Genomic DNA, 18085 nt, shown 5'->3' on the forward strand with positions numbered 1-18085 from the left:
TAGCAAAAATGAAAAAAGGCCCACAACATAAGATCAAAACTACTGAACTATATGAACCACAACCGGATGTACACGTGACCACGTGAGTGTGTGTATGCAGGTCTATGGTAAAAATATACTTTTGCAGGTTGACCCAGATTCTATTCTTCTAGAAAGCCACCCTATTTACATGATCAGAAAAATATATATGGATTTATTTTCACATATATTCAATGTAATAATAATTTTGAAAAAAATCAAAAATTCTTAGTGTTATGCAGATTATTACTAAATTATGTAACAGCCACACAGTGGAATACTATGCAGCCTTTATTTAATCGTTCAACAAACATGGGAGTACCCACTCTGTGCCTGCCTGTTTTAGGTTTTAGGAATATAGCTAGTGAAAAGAAGACAGTTAATAAGTAGCATAACATCTCACAGAGCTGCTGGTCTACCATAGCCGGGAGCAGGTTCCTTTCCCCGCCGTGACCCTGATCTCCCTCCTTCACCCCTTCCCCATGGCACAGGAGACCTGACCAGCATCGGCTTTTCCCTGTTTCTACCATGGTCATGGGCAACCAGAAGGGCTAGGGCACCACAAGGCCCAGCACACACTCATCAGCACACACTCTGTTGTTTTTCTACTTTCAATTTCATTACTTTCTGCTCTAATCTGTATTATTTCCTTCCTCTGCTTACTTTACCTTTAGTTTGCTCTTCATTTTTCAGTGTCTTACAGTACAATATTAGGTTATTGATTTGAGATCTTTCTTCTTCCTTTAAAGTAGTCATTTACAGCTATAAATTTCTGTCTAAGTTTTCAGCTACTTTAGCTATATCCCGTAAGTTTTGGTATGCTGTATCTTCAATCTCATTCATCTCAAAATATCTTCCAATTTCCTTTTTGATGTCTTCTTTGACTAGCTGGTTATTTGGGAGTGTGGTTTAATTTTTACATAGCTGTGAACTTCCCCAATTTCTTCCTGTTATTGATTTCTAACTTCATTCCATTGTGGTGGGAGGGTATACTTTCTATTATCTCTCTCCTTTTAAATTTATTGATATTTGTTCTATGAGCTCACATATGGTCTAATCTGGAGAATGTTCCATGTGCACTTGAAAAGAATGTGTATTTTGTTGTGGTTGACTAAAGTACTCTATAGATGTCTGCTAGGTCTAGTTGGTTTATAGTATTGTGCAAGTCTACTATTTCCTTGTTGATCTTCTTTTTTTTTTTTTTTTTTTTGCCACACCATGCAGTGTGTGGGATCTTAGTTCCCCGACAAGGGATCGAACCTGTGCCCCTCGCAGTAGAAGCTCGGAGTTTTAACCACTGGACCACCAGGGAAGTCCCCATTATGAATTCTTATAGATTAAGGAAATTGCACTTCTAAGTGTGCTTTGTATTCTGAGTATTTTTTTCTAATTTGTTTTTAACTTTGTCATGATTTCTTCCATGCAGCTTTCTTCTTAATTTTTATATAGTTGACTTTAGGCCAAGTTTTATAGTTTCTTGTCATACTGAAGAAGCCTTTCCCCTCTCCGAACTTGTAAGAATTTTTTTCTCATATTTTTGCAGTACTTTTTTGTTTCATATATTACAATTAATTCATTGATCCATCTAGTCTTAATTTTCTAATATAAGAAGAGCATAAGGAAGACACTATTATTTTTCAGAAGTCATCCTAGTTGCTCCATCACCATTATTGAATAGTCACTTCTTTATCATTGATAGGAAGTGTCATCATCATAACACATTATTAAGGAAAGGTTTTGAAAGTTGGTTTTTTTAGAGTATCTTTCATTACTGATAAGTATGAATTAGATGAGAATGACAGATAGGTCACCTGAAGGAGGAGAGCCTGGAGGTGAAGGTCAAGCCTTGGGACATGGGCTCCCAGGTCGTGACAGCTCCTGCAAGTCTTCAGCTCAGTTCCTGGAGAATACCTTTGCATTCCAGAGCACAGAAGCCCCTTTCTTTGGGTCACCATTTGACTCTTCACAGCGTAAATTTTTTCCTATTGTTTTTTTGCAGGGGCAGATGGCATGAGCTTTATCTGAAGGCTTTTCCCTCCTTATTGTATTACTTCTGTGCCTCTTTGTGTCTTCCATTGACTGGCAGCTCGTTGAGGACAGGGATTAGGACTTTCTTCTCTCAGTTCTAGAGACCCAGGTGGTGTTGTCCAATACAGTAATCATTAGGCCCATGTGGGGATGGAGCACTTCAAATAGCTTCTCTGAATCAAGGTGTGTTGCAAGTGAAAAATACACTCTGAATTTCAAAGACAGTCTTTAAAAAAAAAAAAAAAGATCCCAATGTTTTAGATTTCTTATATTTTCCATCTCTTTGTTGAAGTTCTCACTGTGTTCATTCATTCTCCCCAGTTCGGCAAGCTTCTTTGTGACCATTACTTTGAACTCTTTATCAAGGAACTTACTTATCTCCATTTCATTAAGCGTTTTTCCTAAGGTTTTATCTTATTTTGTCATTTGGAACAGATTTCTTTGTTTCTCCATTTCGCTTGACTCTCTGTGTTTGTTTCTATACAGTAGATGAAACAACCATCTCTCTCCCAGTCTTGAAGGAGTAGCCTTGTGTAGGCAATGAATTTTTTGTTCAGCCCTCCCCCAGCTCTTAGTCATCTCTCAAACTTTTGGGATTGCTGAAGCAGCCTATTATATTTTTTAAGTGTTCCCAGTAGTTGAGCATGTGCCAAGACGTGTCCTATCCCAAAGGAGAAGATCTCAATGCCTAGATTCAGGATGACTGGAAGCCAGCCACACATGCACAAAGAAAATTACGGGCTAATATCCTTGATGAACATAGATGCCAAAATCTTCAACAAAATATTAGAAAACTGAATTCAACAATACCTTAAAAGGACCATGCAACATGATCAAGTGGGATTTATTGTAAGGATGCAAACTATGGTTCAAAATCCACAAATCAGTCAATGTGACACACCACATTAACAAGATGAAGAATAAAAATGATATGATCATCTCAATAGATGCAGAAAAAGCATCTGACAAAATTCAACATTGATTTATGATAAAACTCTCAACAAAGCAGATATAGAGGGAATAGACCTCAACATAATAAAGGCCATATCTGACAAGGCCACAGCAAACATCATATTCAATGGTGGAGAGCTAAAATTACCTCTTCTAAGATCAGGAACAAGATAAGGACACTCACTCTTGTCACTTTTATTTAACATAGTATTGGAAGTCCCAGCCAGAGTGATTAGGTAAGAAAAAGGAATAAAAGACATCCAAATTGGAAAGGAGTAAGTAAAATTGTCACATGTCACAGATGACATGATATTATGTATAGAAAATCCTAAAAATGCCATCGAAAAAACTCTTAGAACTAATCAATGAATTCAGTAAAGTTACAGGATACAAAATCAACATGAAAACATCTGGTTGCATTTCTTTACACTAATAAAAAACCAGCAGAAAGAGAAATTAAGAAAACAATCTAATTTACGATTGCATCTAAAAAAGAAAATTCCTATGAATACATTTAACCAAGGAGGTCAAAGGCCTGTATATTAAAAACTACATTGAAGAAGACACAAATAAATGGAAAGATAGTCCATGCCCATGGATTTAAAGAATCAATACTGTTAAAATGTTCATACACCTAAAACAATCTATAGATTCAATGCAATCTCTATCAAAATTTCAATGACATTTTTCACAGAAATAGAGCAAAGAATTAAAATTTGTACTGAACCACAAAAGACCCTGAATAGCCAAAGTAATCTTAAGAAAGGAAAGCAAAGCTGGAGGCATCTTGCTTCCTGATTTCAAACTATATTATAAAGCTATTTCAATTAAACAGTATGGTATTGGCATAAAAACAGACACATAAATCAGTGGAATAGAATAGAGAGCCCCAAAATAAACCCATGCACATATGGTCAATTAACTTATGCCACGAGAGCCAAGAATATACAATGGGAAAGGACATTCTCTTCAGTAAATGGTGTTGGGAAAACTGGACAGCAACATGCACAAGAATGGAACTGGACCACTATCTTATACCATACACACAATCAACCCAAAATGGATTAAAGAGTTGAACATAAGAACTGAAACCATAAAACTCCTAGAAAAAAACATAGACAGTAAGCAACTTGACACTGATCTTGGCAATGATTTTTTGAATCTGACACCAAAAGCAAAAGCAACAAAAGCAAACATAAAAAAGTGGGACTACAAAGCTTCTGCACAGCAAAGGGAACTGTTAACAAAATGAAAAGGCAACATATTGAATGCGAGAAAACATTTGTAAATCATGTATCTTATAAACAGGTAATATTCAAAATATATAAGGAGCTCATACAACTCAATAGCAAAAATCCCCCAAACAATCCCATTTAAAAATTAGCAGAAGTTCTGAATAGACATTTTTCCAAAGAAGACATACAGATAGCCAATAGGTACATAAAAATATGGTCAACATCATTAATCATCAGGGAAATGCAAATCAAAACCACAATGAGATATTGCCTCACACCTGTTAGAATGGCTATTATCAAAAAGACAGAAAAAGAATAAGCGTTGGGGAGGATGTGAAGAAAAGGGGACCCTTGTGTACTGTTGGTGGGAATGCAAATTTGTGCAACCACCATAGAAAACAGTATGCAGATTTCTCAAAGAGTTAAAAATATAACTACTATATGATTCTGCAATTTCACCTCTGTGTATTTATCCAAAGAAAATGAAAACGCTAACTAAAAAAGATATAAGCACCCCATGTTCACTGCAGTATTATTTACAATACTCAAGAAATGGACACAACTGAAGTGTCCATTGATGGGTGAATGTATAAAGAAATTGTGGTATATATATATATATATATATATATATATATATATATATAAAAACACAGTGGAATATTATTCCGCCACAAAAATTTAAATCTCTCCATGCATGACAACGTGGGTGGACCTTGAGGGCATTATGCTTGGTGAAAAAGTCAGACAAAGAAAAATACCATATGATCTCTCTTATATGCAGAATCTAAAAAAAAATTTTAAAAAAAAGCTCATAGATACAGAGAACAGATTGATGGTTGCAACACGTGGGGTAGGAGTGCAGGATGGGTGAAATGGATGAACTGTTTTGTATGGTTTTGGTTTTCAGTTTAAATAAATTGAATAATATTTTTTATTTAAAAAATTAAATAAATTAAAGATCCTATCTACAAACATAGTCTTATTCTGAGCTACTGTCGGTTAGGATTTAAACATATGAATTTGGTGGTGGAGGAGCACAATTCAGCCCATAACAGGCACGCAGGAAAAATACAAAATCATCTAACATACATGTAAATAAGTAAATAAAATAAAAAGGAAGTTGACAACCTGTCCTCAAAAATAGTCTGTCAATTTCCCACTAAATATCAAGGAGTCACAGAAAAAGATGAAACAGCAATTCAGGATAGGATCTCTGTGCAATAAATGATATCATAGAGACAACTGGAGAAATATGAATGGGGTCTGAGGATTAGCTGATAGTACCCTTTGGATGTTAATTTTCTGATTCTGAAGGCTGCATTTAACTATGGGGGTAGAATGTTCTGGTTTGTTGGAAACCCCCACCGAAGCATTAAGGGGTGATGTGCATTCTGTCATTGACTTGTTCTCAGATGGTTCAAGGAAATGTGTTTAGTACGGTTTTTGCAATTTTCTGTAATTTGAGAGTGTTTTAAGTCAGGATGTTAAATTTTAAAAAGAAGAAGATTGAACCAAAAACAAGTTATGTGGAGCCCAGTTTGACTGGCTGGATCCAAATAAGACAAAATGCAGCCCTCTGACACCTAAAATTCTTTGAAGAACTTAGAGACAGCTATGCTAATGTGTGTCCCTCTAGTCCTCCCTTTTCCAGGCTGGGCCTCCTCTGAGTTTAGGTAATGGCTGCGTCCTCTTTTTCTGCTCACACAATCCTATTGCCTCCTATGCTCCCGGACTTGCATGCTATGACCTGCTAGATTCACTTAGTTCTAGCAGGTGTTCTCTGCAAATGAATACAGTTGGTTATTTCTTCCTTTCCGATCTTTATGCCTTTCTCCTCTGACTTAGAGCAATGTCCAGAACCTGAGTAGAATCATCTTGTATCTGTTTTGCTAAGTAGTATTTTTCAAGGAATTTGTCCATTTTATTCAAGTTGTCAAATTTATCAGCATAAAATTATTATTCATAAGATCCCCTTATCCTTTTCATGGCTGCAGAGTTTGTAATAATATCCCATCGTTACTTCTTTATATTGGGTTTTTTTTTTTTTGCTTTTTTTTCTTTTAAAATTTGGTTTATTGATTTTATTTTATTCATTTTGTTGATTATTTCAAAGAATCAATGCTTGGTTTGTCAATTCCTTTAACTGTTTGTATTCTATCTCATTGATTTCTACTCATATTATTATTTCCTTCTTATTCTTTTGAGTTTAATTTGCACTTATTTTATGGTGATTAATGCGGATCTTCCAGTCACTGATTTTATTTTATTTTTTAAAATTTTACTCCCTATTTCTCCCAACCCCCTCTTCTTTTAACAGAAGGAAGGTCTTTAATTGCAAACTACACAGTTTACTCTAAGCACTGCTTTAGCAGTCTTCCACAAATTTCCATGTGGTATGTATTCAGTATTATTTATTTTGAAATTAAAAAAAATTCTCTTTTGATTTCATCTAAGAACCATGAATGCTTTGGAGGTATGTTGCTTTAAACTCAAATTTTGGAGGTTTTTTTTCTAGAGATCATTCTTGACTAGTAATGTAATTTCATTGAAGTCAGAGAACAGAGTCTATACGATTTCATTGCTTTTAAACTTATTTAGACTTTTTAAAATTGTCCAGAATGTGGTCTATGTTGATGAAAGTACCACGTTCGTCAAAAAAGAATGAGACTTCATTAGATGTTGCAGTGTGCTCTCTGAATGTCAATTAAGTCAAGGTGGTTGATAGGTTTTTTTTTGTTCTTTTTTTTTAAGTTTGTTTTTAATTTGGTCGTGCCGCAGGGCTTCCGGCATCTTAGTTCCCCAACCAGGGAGTGAACAGGTGCCCTCTGCGGTGAAAGCACAGAGTCCTAACCACCGGACTGCGGGGCAATTCCCATGGTGGTTGATAGTGTTACTACCCTTTCTCATTTTCATTAAAGGGTGATATGATAGTCCTTTAATTTCATCAGTTTTTGCCTTATGTATTGATATTTTAAAGCTCTACTATTAGGCACATAATATTTATGATTAAGATGTCTTCCTGATGAATTGACACTTTTAACACTACAAATGGTGCCTTTTTAAAAATCTTTGGTAACATCAAGTGAAAACTTGAAATTGACTCCATGGTGCCTTTGGACCTGGGCAATCCCTCAACAGGACATTCAGTTTACCTCTGTTCTGTTCCCAACCTGCCAGTCATATTTCCCACCATAAATACCCCCTAGAACAGGACAAGGACATCATACCAGCATTAGTGCAGGCATCTTAGAACCCATGTGCGTTCAGGGGAGGCACGTCTGGAGCTTGCTGAGCAGCCCTGTGCAGGGACAGTTCCGGCCACAGGGAGCTGAGGCAGAGACACAAAGACCCCCCCGCACCCCCATAAACACCACCAAGGTCACCAAGGTGAAAAGAGCCTGGAGGGGCTGCAAGACAGAGGTGACAATGCTACTGGTGGCAGGGACACTGGTGGACATGGGGTGAAAAGTCCACACGGACAGGATCACAGACAAGAACGAAGTCAAAGTAAAAGGGGGAGGGGGTGGGCGAGGAGGAGGCTTCCTAGTGTGTAATCCCCACTGCACCCTGTTTGAGGGACCCGGGTGTGGTGGAGATCTGAGGCTTTGCCGACCCACAGACCTGTGTGTCTGTGGGGGCGGGGTGTGTGTGTGTGTGAGAGAGAGACAGAGACAGAGACAGAGGAGGGAGACAGGAGGGCTGCACTGGAGCAGCAGCGTGGGACAAAAGAGAGAAGGTAACGAGGGGACTTCCTTGGCAGGCCAGTGGTTATGACTCCCCGCTTCCACTGCAGGAGTCAAGGGTTCGATCCCTGGTTAGGAAACTAAGATCCCACATGCTGCCAGCATGGCAAAAAAAAAAAAAAAAAAAGAGGGAGGAAATGAGAAGGAAGGAGGAGATGTGGAAGTGTGTTAAGTTGAGCCCTGTGTAGACTCTACTGACCCTGCTCTGCCCAGAGATGAATCATGAACAGGGATTTCCCTCTCCTGCTTCCCGCCCCCGTCGCTTCCTGCCCTCCCCCCCCCCCCGCCCCCCCCCCTTAGACTGCAAAACAGTCTAGTTTGATCTTCACTCTCTCTTTTTCCTGATAAGAGTCAACCAAACAAACACTACTCTTGGCTTGACGAGACAAACACACCCTAAAGCTACACCGTTACTCTTTTTTTTTTTAAAGATTCTTTAAATTCTCTAGTGCTTTACAATTTTCAAACGTTTCACACACGCGTGATTTCATATAATCCCATAACAACACTTCTTTTCCCCTTATCCCTATATTGCCCCTCCCTGATTCCCTCTCCCTACTGGTAACCACCAGGTTGTTCTCTATATGCGTGAGTCTGGTTCTTTTTTGTTTTATTCACTAGTTTGTTGTATTTTTCAGATTCCACATATAGGTAATATCATTCAGTGTTTGTCTTTTACTCTTAACCTGAGCAGCTGTGACATAGTGCGTCAGACTTGTTCTCAAGGTCTTCTTGTGGTCTGAGGTCTGTTTCTTCTGAGATTTTTGTGGGTTTGGATGGTTGTTGTATAGGTAAAAAGACAAGCTACGATAACACTAAAGCCTTCCGCCTCCTAGCTCAGGGCAGCCATTAAATAGTTTTTCCAGGATGCACACCTTACCTGTTTCGATCTCAAAATGGAAATAAAAATAAAAGCTTCACACCCTTTCCTCCTAAACTAAAGACAGAGCCCCTGGGGTTAGCTGTATGATTACTGGTGGTTTACCCTGTAAGCCCTGTATGTTGCTGTGGAAGAAAGTGCCCGGAAGGAATTTGGCAAATTGCTCACAGCAGCCAAGAACCGGTGCTGAATGCAACGGATGGGAAAGCTACTTATCTGTAAAAATCAATGGGAAGAATAGATGCAATGAGCATGTTTTAGAATTTAAACAGAGGCATAAAAGGGGGGAGGGGGAGGGGAGGGGGAGGGGGAGGGGAGGGGGAGGGGAGGGGAGGGGAGGGGGAGGGGAGGGGAGGGGGGAGGGGAGGGGAGGGGAGGGGAGGGGGAGGGGAGGGGAGGGGGAGGGGAGGGGAGGGGGAGGGGAGGGGAGGGGGAGGGGAGGGGAAGGGAGGGAGGAAGCTGGAAAGGAAAGGAGAGGGAGGAGAGAGGGGGTGCGAAGCGGAGTAAGGTAATGAGAGGGAAGGGCTGGGCCATATCAAGGCTTGCTAAGGAGTTTTCAACTCTTCTCTCTGGAATTTACTTCGGGGGCAGCCAGACAAGCCTAGGAATGCGGGCTTTTCTCCCTCTGGGCCCGGTCGGTCCTGCCGGGTCATGACTCTGCTCCTTCTCCCAACTCTGCCCACTGCTGGTCCCGCTCAGACAACCCGGGCCGCAGGTGACTCGGGCAGGCACCCCACCGTGTCCCCACGTCCCGCCCACCCCCTTTCCCGGCCGCCAAGCGCGCCTTCCGGAGCCAGGATCCGCGATAGGGACTCACCGACTGCAGGACACCCAAAAGGACGAAGATGAGAGCCCTGGGGCCCCGGAACGGAGGCCTGGGACTAGGAACCGAGGCCCGGGAGCCCGAGGCGGCCGGCGCGGTACGTCCCCGCTGCCTCGTGCGGTCAGGGAGCGCTCGCTGTTCAGGTGGCCTCGAGGGGACAGCCGGCAGCGCCATCAGGGATCGAGAGTGTCTTTTGCTGAACGCGAGAAAGTCCGCTTCTGATTGCTAGTTGCTGGAAGTCTGCGGGATACCGCGGTGCCGAAGCACCGCTCTCGCGGGTTTGGGGTGAATGAGGAGAGCTGGTGGCCCCGCCTAGTCTTACGCGGGTATTGCGCAATCAGTGCCGGGCGAATAAGAAGCTCCTTCTTCCTCTGAACTGGACAAAAGACGGAGTTGGCGTTAAAAACCCTTCCTGAAGCGGGTCCCTTACCAGGGCCAACGACGCTCCCGAGCTACCGCTCTGGGCTTCTCACTACAGCCTTCTGCCCACTCTCAGCTTCTGCTCCTTCCACCCTTATTGGCAGGGTGGGTGCATGAATATCACTGCCTTCAGAGTCACTTTGCAGCTCTGTCCCAGTGCTAAGCTTCTGAGCCAGAGGCTTGATCTTAGCGTCTCAGTAACCAGGTGCTTGGCTGGAGCAGACACTCAATGAACACGTGGGTGGACAGAATGAAGGTCGCAGAGGCAGCAAGCGGTGGATCTGAATTCAGGTCACCATTAGGCTCCCGACCTCCCCCGTCACCACCTTGCACGTTCCCGTAATTCCAGGTCTGTCATCTGACTTTCGCACTCAGGACTTCATGCCATCTCTTCTTAACCCTGCTGCTCCTGCAGTCAGGCAAGCTGGAGGAATCCACTTTATTAAGCCTTTCTTCGGGGTTTTCCTTCTCTGTAGATTCTTTAAAGCCCTTGGGAAACAAAACTGCTGGATACTAATTGGCACGTGAAACCAAATGGGCCAAGAGGGGGGTCTCTGCGTGGGTCAGGCCCTTCCAGCTGTCCCTACACACTGGGCACTCTGCTGGGCCCAAGTTCTGTGGAGTCCAGTATTCAGAGAGCGGCACAAGGCTAGGTCCTGCTCACAGGGTGACTGAAGGGCTGGGGACTGAGTAGGAGAGAAGGGAACCTGGGAGCCTCCAGCTCCACCCCTTGTATCAGTTTTGTGAGGCCAGGGTAGTAGGAATTAAAATTCATTCTTCTCCATATGTTTATCCAATTGTTGCAACATCATTTATTGAAAAGACTTTCTTTTCCCATTGAATTATATTACTGCCTTTGTTGAAATTCAATTGATTATATATATGTTCCATTTCTGGACTCTATATTCTGTTCCATGGATCTATTAATTTTCTATCCTTATGCCAATACCATGTTGCCTTGATTACTGTAGCTTTATACAGTGTTGAAATCAGGTAGTTTAAGTCCTCCAACTGTTTTTTTTTTCCTGGAATTGTTTGCATTTCCATATAAGTTTTATATAAATTAAAATATTCAATTAAAAAATCCTGTTGTGAGACCTACTAGAGAATGGACTTGAGGATACGGGGAGGGGGAAAGGTAAGCTGGGGCAAAGTGAGAGAGTGGCATGGACATATATACACTACCAAACGTAAAACAGATAGCTAGTGGGAAGCAGCCGCATAGCACAGGGAGATCAGCTCTGTGCTTTGTGACCACCTAGAGGGGTGGGCTAGGGAGGGTGGGAGGGAGGGAGACACAAGAAAGAAGAGATATGGTGATACATGAATATGTATAGCTGATTCACTTTGTTATAGATCAGAAACTAACACACCATTGTAAAGCAATTATACTCCAATAAAGATGTTAAAAAAATAAAATCCTGCTATGATTTTAAGTGGCATTGCATTAAATGTGGTGATTGATGAGAAGAATTGACATTTTAACAATATTGTTTTCCAATCAATGAGATGGTTTTGTTTTAGATCTTTCTTACTTTATCTTGACAATATTTTGTAAGCTTTCTGTGTACAAATTGTACACATCTTTTGTAAATGTATTCCCAAATGTTTTTGATGCTATTTTCAGTGGAATTGCTTTAGATTATTTTATTTTCAAATTGTTTTTGTGCTGATGTTTAGAAACACAACTGATTTTTCTGCATTGATCGTGTATCCTATGATATTGCTAAATTTATGTATTTCTAGTTGTTTTGTAGATTGTTTAGGATTTTCTACATAAGCAATCATATTGTCTGCAACTAAACGCAGTCTTACTTCTCCTTTTCCAGTCTTTATTCCTTTTGTCTTTCTTGCTTAATTGCCCTGGCTAGGACTTCCAGTACAATGTTAAATAGAAATGGTGAAAACAGAATTGCTTGTTTTATTCTTAATTTTAGAGGGAAAGCATCCAGTATATCACTGTTACATATGAGGTTAGTTGTAGCGTTTTCATAGATACCATCTATCAGATTAATTAACTTCCGTTCCAAGTTTGGTATAAATTTTTATCATGAATGAGTTTTGAATTTTGTCAAATGATATTTTTCTACATCTATTGAGATGATCTTATGGCTTTTCTCCTTTATTAAAATGATGAATCAAATTGATGGACTTTAATATGTTAAACCTACCTTGAATATCTGGGCTAAATTTCACTTGTCATGATGTATTGTCCTTTTCACATATTTGCTAGATTTGATTTGCTAACACTTTTCTTAAGGATTTTTTGTGTCTGTATTCACGAGAGATAATAGTCTATAATTTTCTCCTTCTATGATGTCTTTGTAAGGTTTTGGTATCAGTATCAAGCTGGCCTTATAAAATAAGATCAATTTTCTTGAGACTTTTAGAGATTGGTATTATTTCTTTTGTAAAGGTTTGATAGCATTCACCAATAACACCACCTGGACCCGAAGGCTATTTGTTTATGTTTTTGTTTGAGTGTGCGTGTGGTTTTTGATAATAAATTCAAATCTTTTAATAGATATGGTGCTATTCAGATTTTCTATTTGTTCGTATATTTGTTTTGGCAAGTGACGTTTTTCAAGGAATTTGTCTCTTTTATCTAAGCTGTCAAATATACTGGCATAAAGTTGTTCACACTATTCTCATATTATCTTTAATGATCATAGTGATATCCTATTATTCTGACTTTGGTAATTTGAGTTTTCTCTCTTTTTCTTGATGAATTTTGCTAGGGATTTATAAATGTTATTAATCTTTTCAAATAACTATGTGATCTACATTAATTTTCTTTCTTTTTCAGGTTCATTTTCTGTTTCTATTTCATAGATTTCTTCTCTTTGTTTTTACCTTTCTTCTACTTATTTTGGGTTTATTTTGACTTTTTCTATCTTCTCAAATAGCAAATGAAATCATTGATTTTAACCTTCTCTTATTTACAAATATAAACATTTACACTCTCTAACCCTTACTCTAGCTGCTTCCCATAAATTTTGATATGTTGCAGTATCATTATCATTCAGCTTGAAATATTTTCTAGTAGTTTCTCCTTTGATTCATGGATATGCTCTTTAAATTCCAGATATGGAAGTTTTTTAAAAAATATCTTATTGTTTTTGGTTTCTAATTCAATTCCTTTGCAACCAGAAAACATACTCTGGTACAATTTCAAACCTTTTAAATTTATCAAAACTTGTTTTATGGCCCAGAATATGATCTACCTTAGTGAATATACCATGTGCATTTAAAAGGAATGAGTATTCTACAGTTGTTGGGTACAGTGCTCTATAAATGTTAATTAGGTCAAAGTAGTTGAGGAATTTTTCAGAACTTCTATGACTTTACTGATTTTTTTTTCTCACTAGTTGTTCTATGAGTTGTTGAGCAAAGGGTGTTAAAAATTTCTATGACTGTAGATTTGTCTGTTTCTCCCACTAATCATGCCCATTTCTGCTTCAAATCTTTAAAGCTCTGTTATTAGGTATACACATATTTTTGAGCATTATGTCATTCTGATGAACTGACTCTTTTATCATTATGCATCCTTCTTTATCTTTGCTAATATGCCTAATATTGAATCTACTTTGTTTGAAACAATGAGAGGCACACCAGCTTTCTTATACTTACTGGTTGCATTGTATGTCTTTTCCCATCTTTTACTTTCATTCTATCTGGAATCAGGAATTTGGGATTAAAATATACACACTACTATATATAAAGTAGATAACTAACAAGGACCTAATGTACAGCATAAGGAACTATACTCAATATCTTATAATAACCTATAATGGAATAGAATGTAAAAAAAGAATATGTATGTATATTTGTTAAAAAAAAATAAAGTCCATATGCTTTAGACAGCTTATAATTTCAGCTGGCTTTTTTTCCAGTTGGAGGATCTCAGCCTTATAACTGGAATGTTTATTCTAGTTACACTTATTGTTGTAGCCTTATCTGGAATATACGATCTGCCACAATTTCTTCATTTTGCCCTTGTTTTTAAAAAATATTTTCACTGGATATAAATGAATCATGACTCAGCAGGTTCCTTTCACGGCTTCAAAGATTCTGAGCTCCACTGTTTAAGTCAGTTGTCATTCGGTGGTCTTACAAATGCAAAAAAAAAAAAAAAGGTTTTTCATGCACAAAGCCACTGACTATGCTGTGCCCAGGTGGTGTCTTCTTTATATTTATCTTTCTTTGGCATTTTCTGAGCTTTTTGAATTTGTAACTTGGTGTTTTGCACTACACGTGAGAAAATTACAGCCATTTTTTTTCTCATTTGTTCAGCCATTTGTTTTCAGTCTCCAATTCCAAATATATTCCATGGTATTGTCCCAAAGGTCACCAAGACTCTGTTCCTTGTTTCCTTTCAATTTTTTTTTAACCTCTGCTTTTCAGATTGAATGGTTTCTATCAAATCTCTCTTCAAGTTCACTCATTCTTTCTTCTGCAATATTCAAACTCTGTTAATAACATTCAAGTGAATTTATTTCAGCTAATGGAATTTTCAGTTCTAGAATTTCCTTTTGGTTCTTGTTTTATAGTCATCACTTGTATGCTGAGATATCCTACCTTCCATTCATTTTAATATTTTCTGTAAACCAAACATATATTTTAAATCTCCCTAAAAGAGACTCTATTATGAATTAGAGTTAAGAACCACTGGAAAGACATAAATTTTACCTGGAAGGAAGAGATATGTAATGGGAAGTATCAGTAGCAGAGAATGTGAAAATATTTTTTAGACCCTGCATACTTAATTTTATAACTATTTATTGAGAATTGATTATGTACCAGACATAATGCATACAAAGATTAAAATATGCAGTACCTCCTCCAAGAGACTTGCAATCTAGTAAGGAGACAGTAAAACAATTGTAATAAAGTGTGGTATTGACAGGACATATTAAAAATGTTCACATCACCAAGGACTTGTATTTTTACTTTGGAGGGAAAAAACCTTGGGATAATCAGGAGAAAGAAGGTAGAGGAGGAGAAGAGAAAGGAAGAAAAATGAATAGAGAAGGTATCACACCTTATTTACAAGGAAGGATTAAGGGAAACCCAAAGATGACAGAGAATAGATAAACAAGCACAACAGACAAAATTTTAGCCTCTGACAGCAACAGCTACAGCAAATAGTAAACACATTCTAACTCCTAGCCAGACAAAAATACAACCTCACATTAAAGGCCTACTTAGCTCTTCTTTCAACAGGTACATCATGTCCAGCTTTCAACAAAAAATTACATGGCATACTAAAAGAAAAAAAAAAAACCCATAGGGTTTTAAGAGATAGAGCCAGCACCAGAATAAGACATGGATGTGGTGGAGATGTTGGAATTATCACACCAGGAATTTAAAACAACTATGAATAATATACTAATGATTCTAATAGAAAAGTGGACAACATTCAAGAACAGATAGGAAATGTAAGCAAGGAGATGGAAACTTCAAGAAAAAATTAAAAAGAAATGCTAGAAACAAACAAACAAACAAAAAAACCCACCGTAACAGAAATGAAGAATGCTTTTCATGTGCTCATGAATAGACTGGGCATGACCAAGGAAAGAATCAGTGAGCTTGAATCAATGTCAACAGAAAGTTAGAAAACCAAAGTGCAAAGAGGAAAAAAAAGAATGAAAAGGGCAGAACAGAATATTCAAGAAGTGGGACAATTAAAAAGGAGTAACATATACATAAGGGGAATACTGGAAGGAAAAGGAGAAGAAATATTTGAAGCAATAATGACTTCAAATTTCCCAAAATTAATGACAGACACCAAACTAGCAGAACACCGAGCAGGATAAATACCTCCAAAATTCTATACATAGGCATATCATTCTCAAGCTGCAGAATACCAAAGAAAAATAGAAAATCTTAAAAGAGGCCTGAGGGAAAAAGTACCTTACCTATAGAGGAGGAAGAATAAGAATTATATTGAGCTTTTCTTCAGTAAGCAAGAAGGAAGTGGGGTAAAATATTTAAAGTGTGAAAGAAAAAATTCCCACCAACCTAGATTTCTGTATCGAGCAAAATTATCCTTCAAAAGTAAAAGAGAGGGCTTCCCTGGTGGCGCAGTGGTTGAGAGTCCGCCTGCCAATGCAGGGGACACGGGTTTGTGCCCCGGTCCGGGAGGATCCCACATGCCACAGAGAGGCTGGGCCCGTGAGCCATGGCTGCTGAGCCTGTGCGTCTGGAGCCTGTGCTCCACAACGGGACAGGCCACACAGTAAGAGGCCCACGTACCAAAAAAAAAAAAAAAAGTAAAAGAGAAATAACAACTTTCTCAGACAAAAAAAAATTGAGGAAGCTTGTTGCTAGTAGACCTGCCTTGCAATATACATTTTTAAAAAGTTTTTTTTTCAGAAAGAAGGAAAATGATATAGGTCAGAAACTCAGATTTGCATAAAGGAAGAGCTTTAGAGAAGGAATAAAACAAGGCAAATTAAAATCTTTTCTTTTACTTCTTTTTTTGTATAAATACCTTTTAATTTATTTAGATCTTTGTTATTGTTTTAATATTTATTTATTTATTTGGTTGCTCCGGGTCTTAGTTGTGGCTCACAGGCTCCTTAGTTGTGGCATGCAAACTCTTAGTTGCGGCATGCATGTGGGATCTAGTTCTGTGACCAGGGATCGAACTCAGGCCCCCTCCATTGGGAGCATGGAGTCTTAACCACCGTGCCACCAGGGAAGTCCCTACTTCTTTTTTTTTTTTTTGAAAGAAAGTTTTACATTCAACTGTTCTTTATTGAACACTGACTATGGACCAGTAAATATTTAGACTCTGGACACCCAGGGCGAACAACAACAACAACAAAAGACTGTCATCATGCAGCTTATCCACTAGTAAATATAATTATAATACACTTTCTGATTCTGCAGTGACAACTATTTTTTAGTTATATTGCTATAAAGTTTAACTATCTCATTCAGATTAGAGACAAACTATATTCTAAGGTTACTTATTCTTATCTGATCTAACAGATAACAGTTTGTTCAAAATAATTCTAGCAAAAATGTATCTAGTGATTGTAACTTCTTGATAAGTGAAATGAATGAAAGCAGTGTTATAAGGGTTGGGAGGAAGGAATTGGGATGACACTGCCATAGGGTACTTGCACTACCTGTGAAGTGATATAGTGTTGTTAGAAAAAGGACTTGGATTCTTTTTTTTAATTTTATTTTTGGCTGCATTGGGTCTTCGTTGCTGCGCTCGGGCTTTCTCTAGTTACGGCGAGCGGGGGCTACTCTTCGTTGCAGTGCGTGGGCTTCTCATTGCAGAGCGGGTGGCTTCTCTTGTTGCAGAGCATGGGTACTAGGCCCACGGGCTTCAGTAGTTGCAGGGCTCAGGCTCAGTAGCTGTGGCTCGTGGGCTCTAGAGCGCAGGTTCAGTAGTTGTGGCGCACGGACTTAGTTGCTCCGCGGCACGTGGGATCTTCCCGGACCAGGGCTTGAACCCGTGTCCCAAGCATCGGCAGGCGGATTATTAACCACTGTGCCACCAGGGAAGTCCAGCTGGATTAGTTTTAAGTGCATATTGTAAACCAAAGGACAACTACTCAGAAAGTTTAAAAAAAAATGTAAAACAGATGCTAACAGAGGTTAAAAATGAAATCATATAAAATGTTCAATTAAACCCATAGAAGCCAGAAAAAGTGGAAGTCAATACAAGAAACAAAGAACAAGGCAATGAATAGAGAATAGTAACAAATATCATAGATATAGAATTCAACTATATAAATAATAATTAAAAACATCAGTGGTCTAAATACCCCAACTAAAAGACAGAGACTGACAGAGTGGATAAAAACAAACAACACTCACCTGTATGATGTCTGCAAAAAAAGAAAAGAAAAGAAAAAAAGCGATGTAGACACAGATAGACAAAAAGTAGAGCTGTAGAGAAAAATATACTAACGTTAAAACTAGAACGGTGGAATGCCTATATTAATTTCAGACAAAGCAGACTTCGGAG

The 18085-nt window shown here is 38.6% G+C and overlaps 1 protein-coding gene across 1 annotated transcript in view; it reads right to left on the reverse strand.

Annotated features, from left to right (window-relative positions):
- Positions 1-9948, reverse strand: part of LOC132523865 (tumor necrosis factor receptor superfamily member 10A-like) — a 35217-nt gene extending 25269 nt beyond the window's left edge. The window contains exon 1 of the mRNA XM_060155668.1: positions 9673-9948. Coding sequence (XP_060011651.1) covers positions 9673-9852 — 180 coding nt within the window. The 5' untranslated portion in view covers positions 9853-9948. The remainder of the gene's footprint in view (positions 1-9672) is intronic.
- Positions 9949-18085: the final 8137 nt, after the last annotated feature.

The sequence above is a fragment of the Lagenorhynchus albirostris genome, chromosome 7 (assembly GCF_949774975.1).
Source record: "Lagenorhynchus albirostris chromosome 7, mLagAlb1.1, whole genome shotgun sequence".
Taxonomy (NCBI): domain Eukaryota; kingdom Metazoa; phylum Chordata; class Mammalia; order Artiodactyla; family Delphinidae; genus Lagenorhynchus; species Lagenorhynchus albirostris.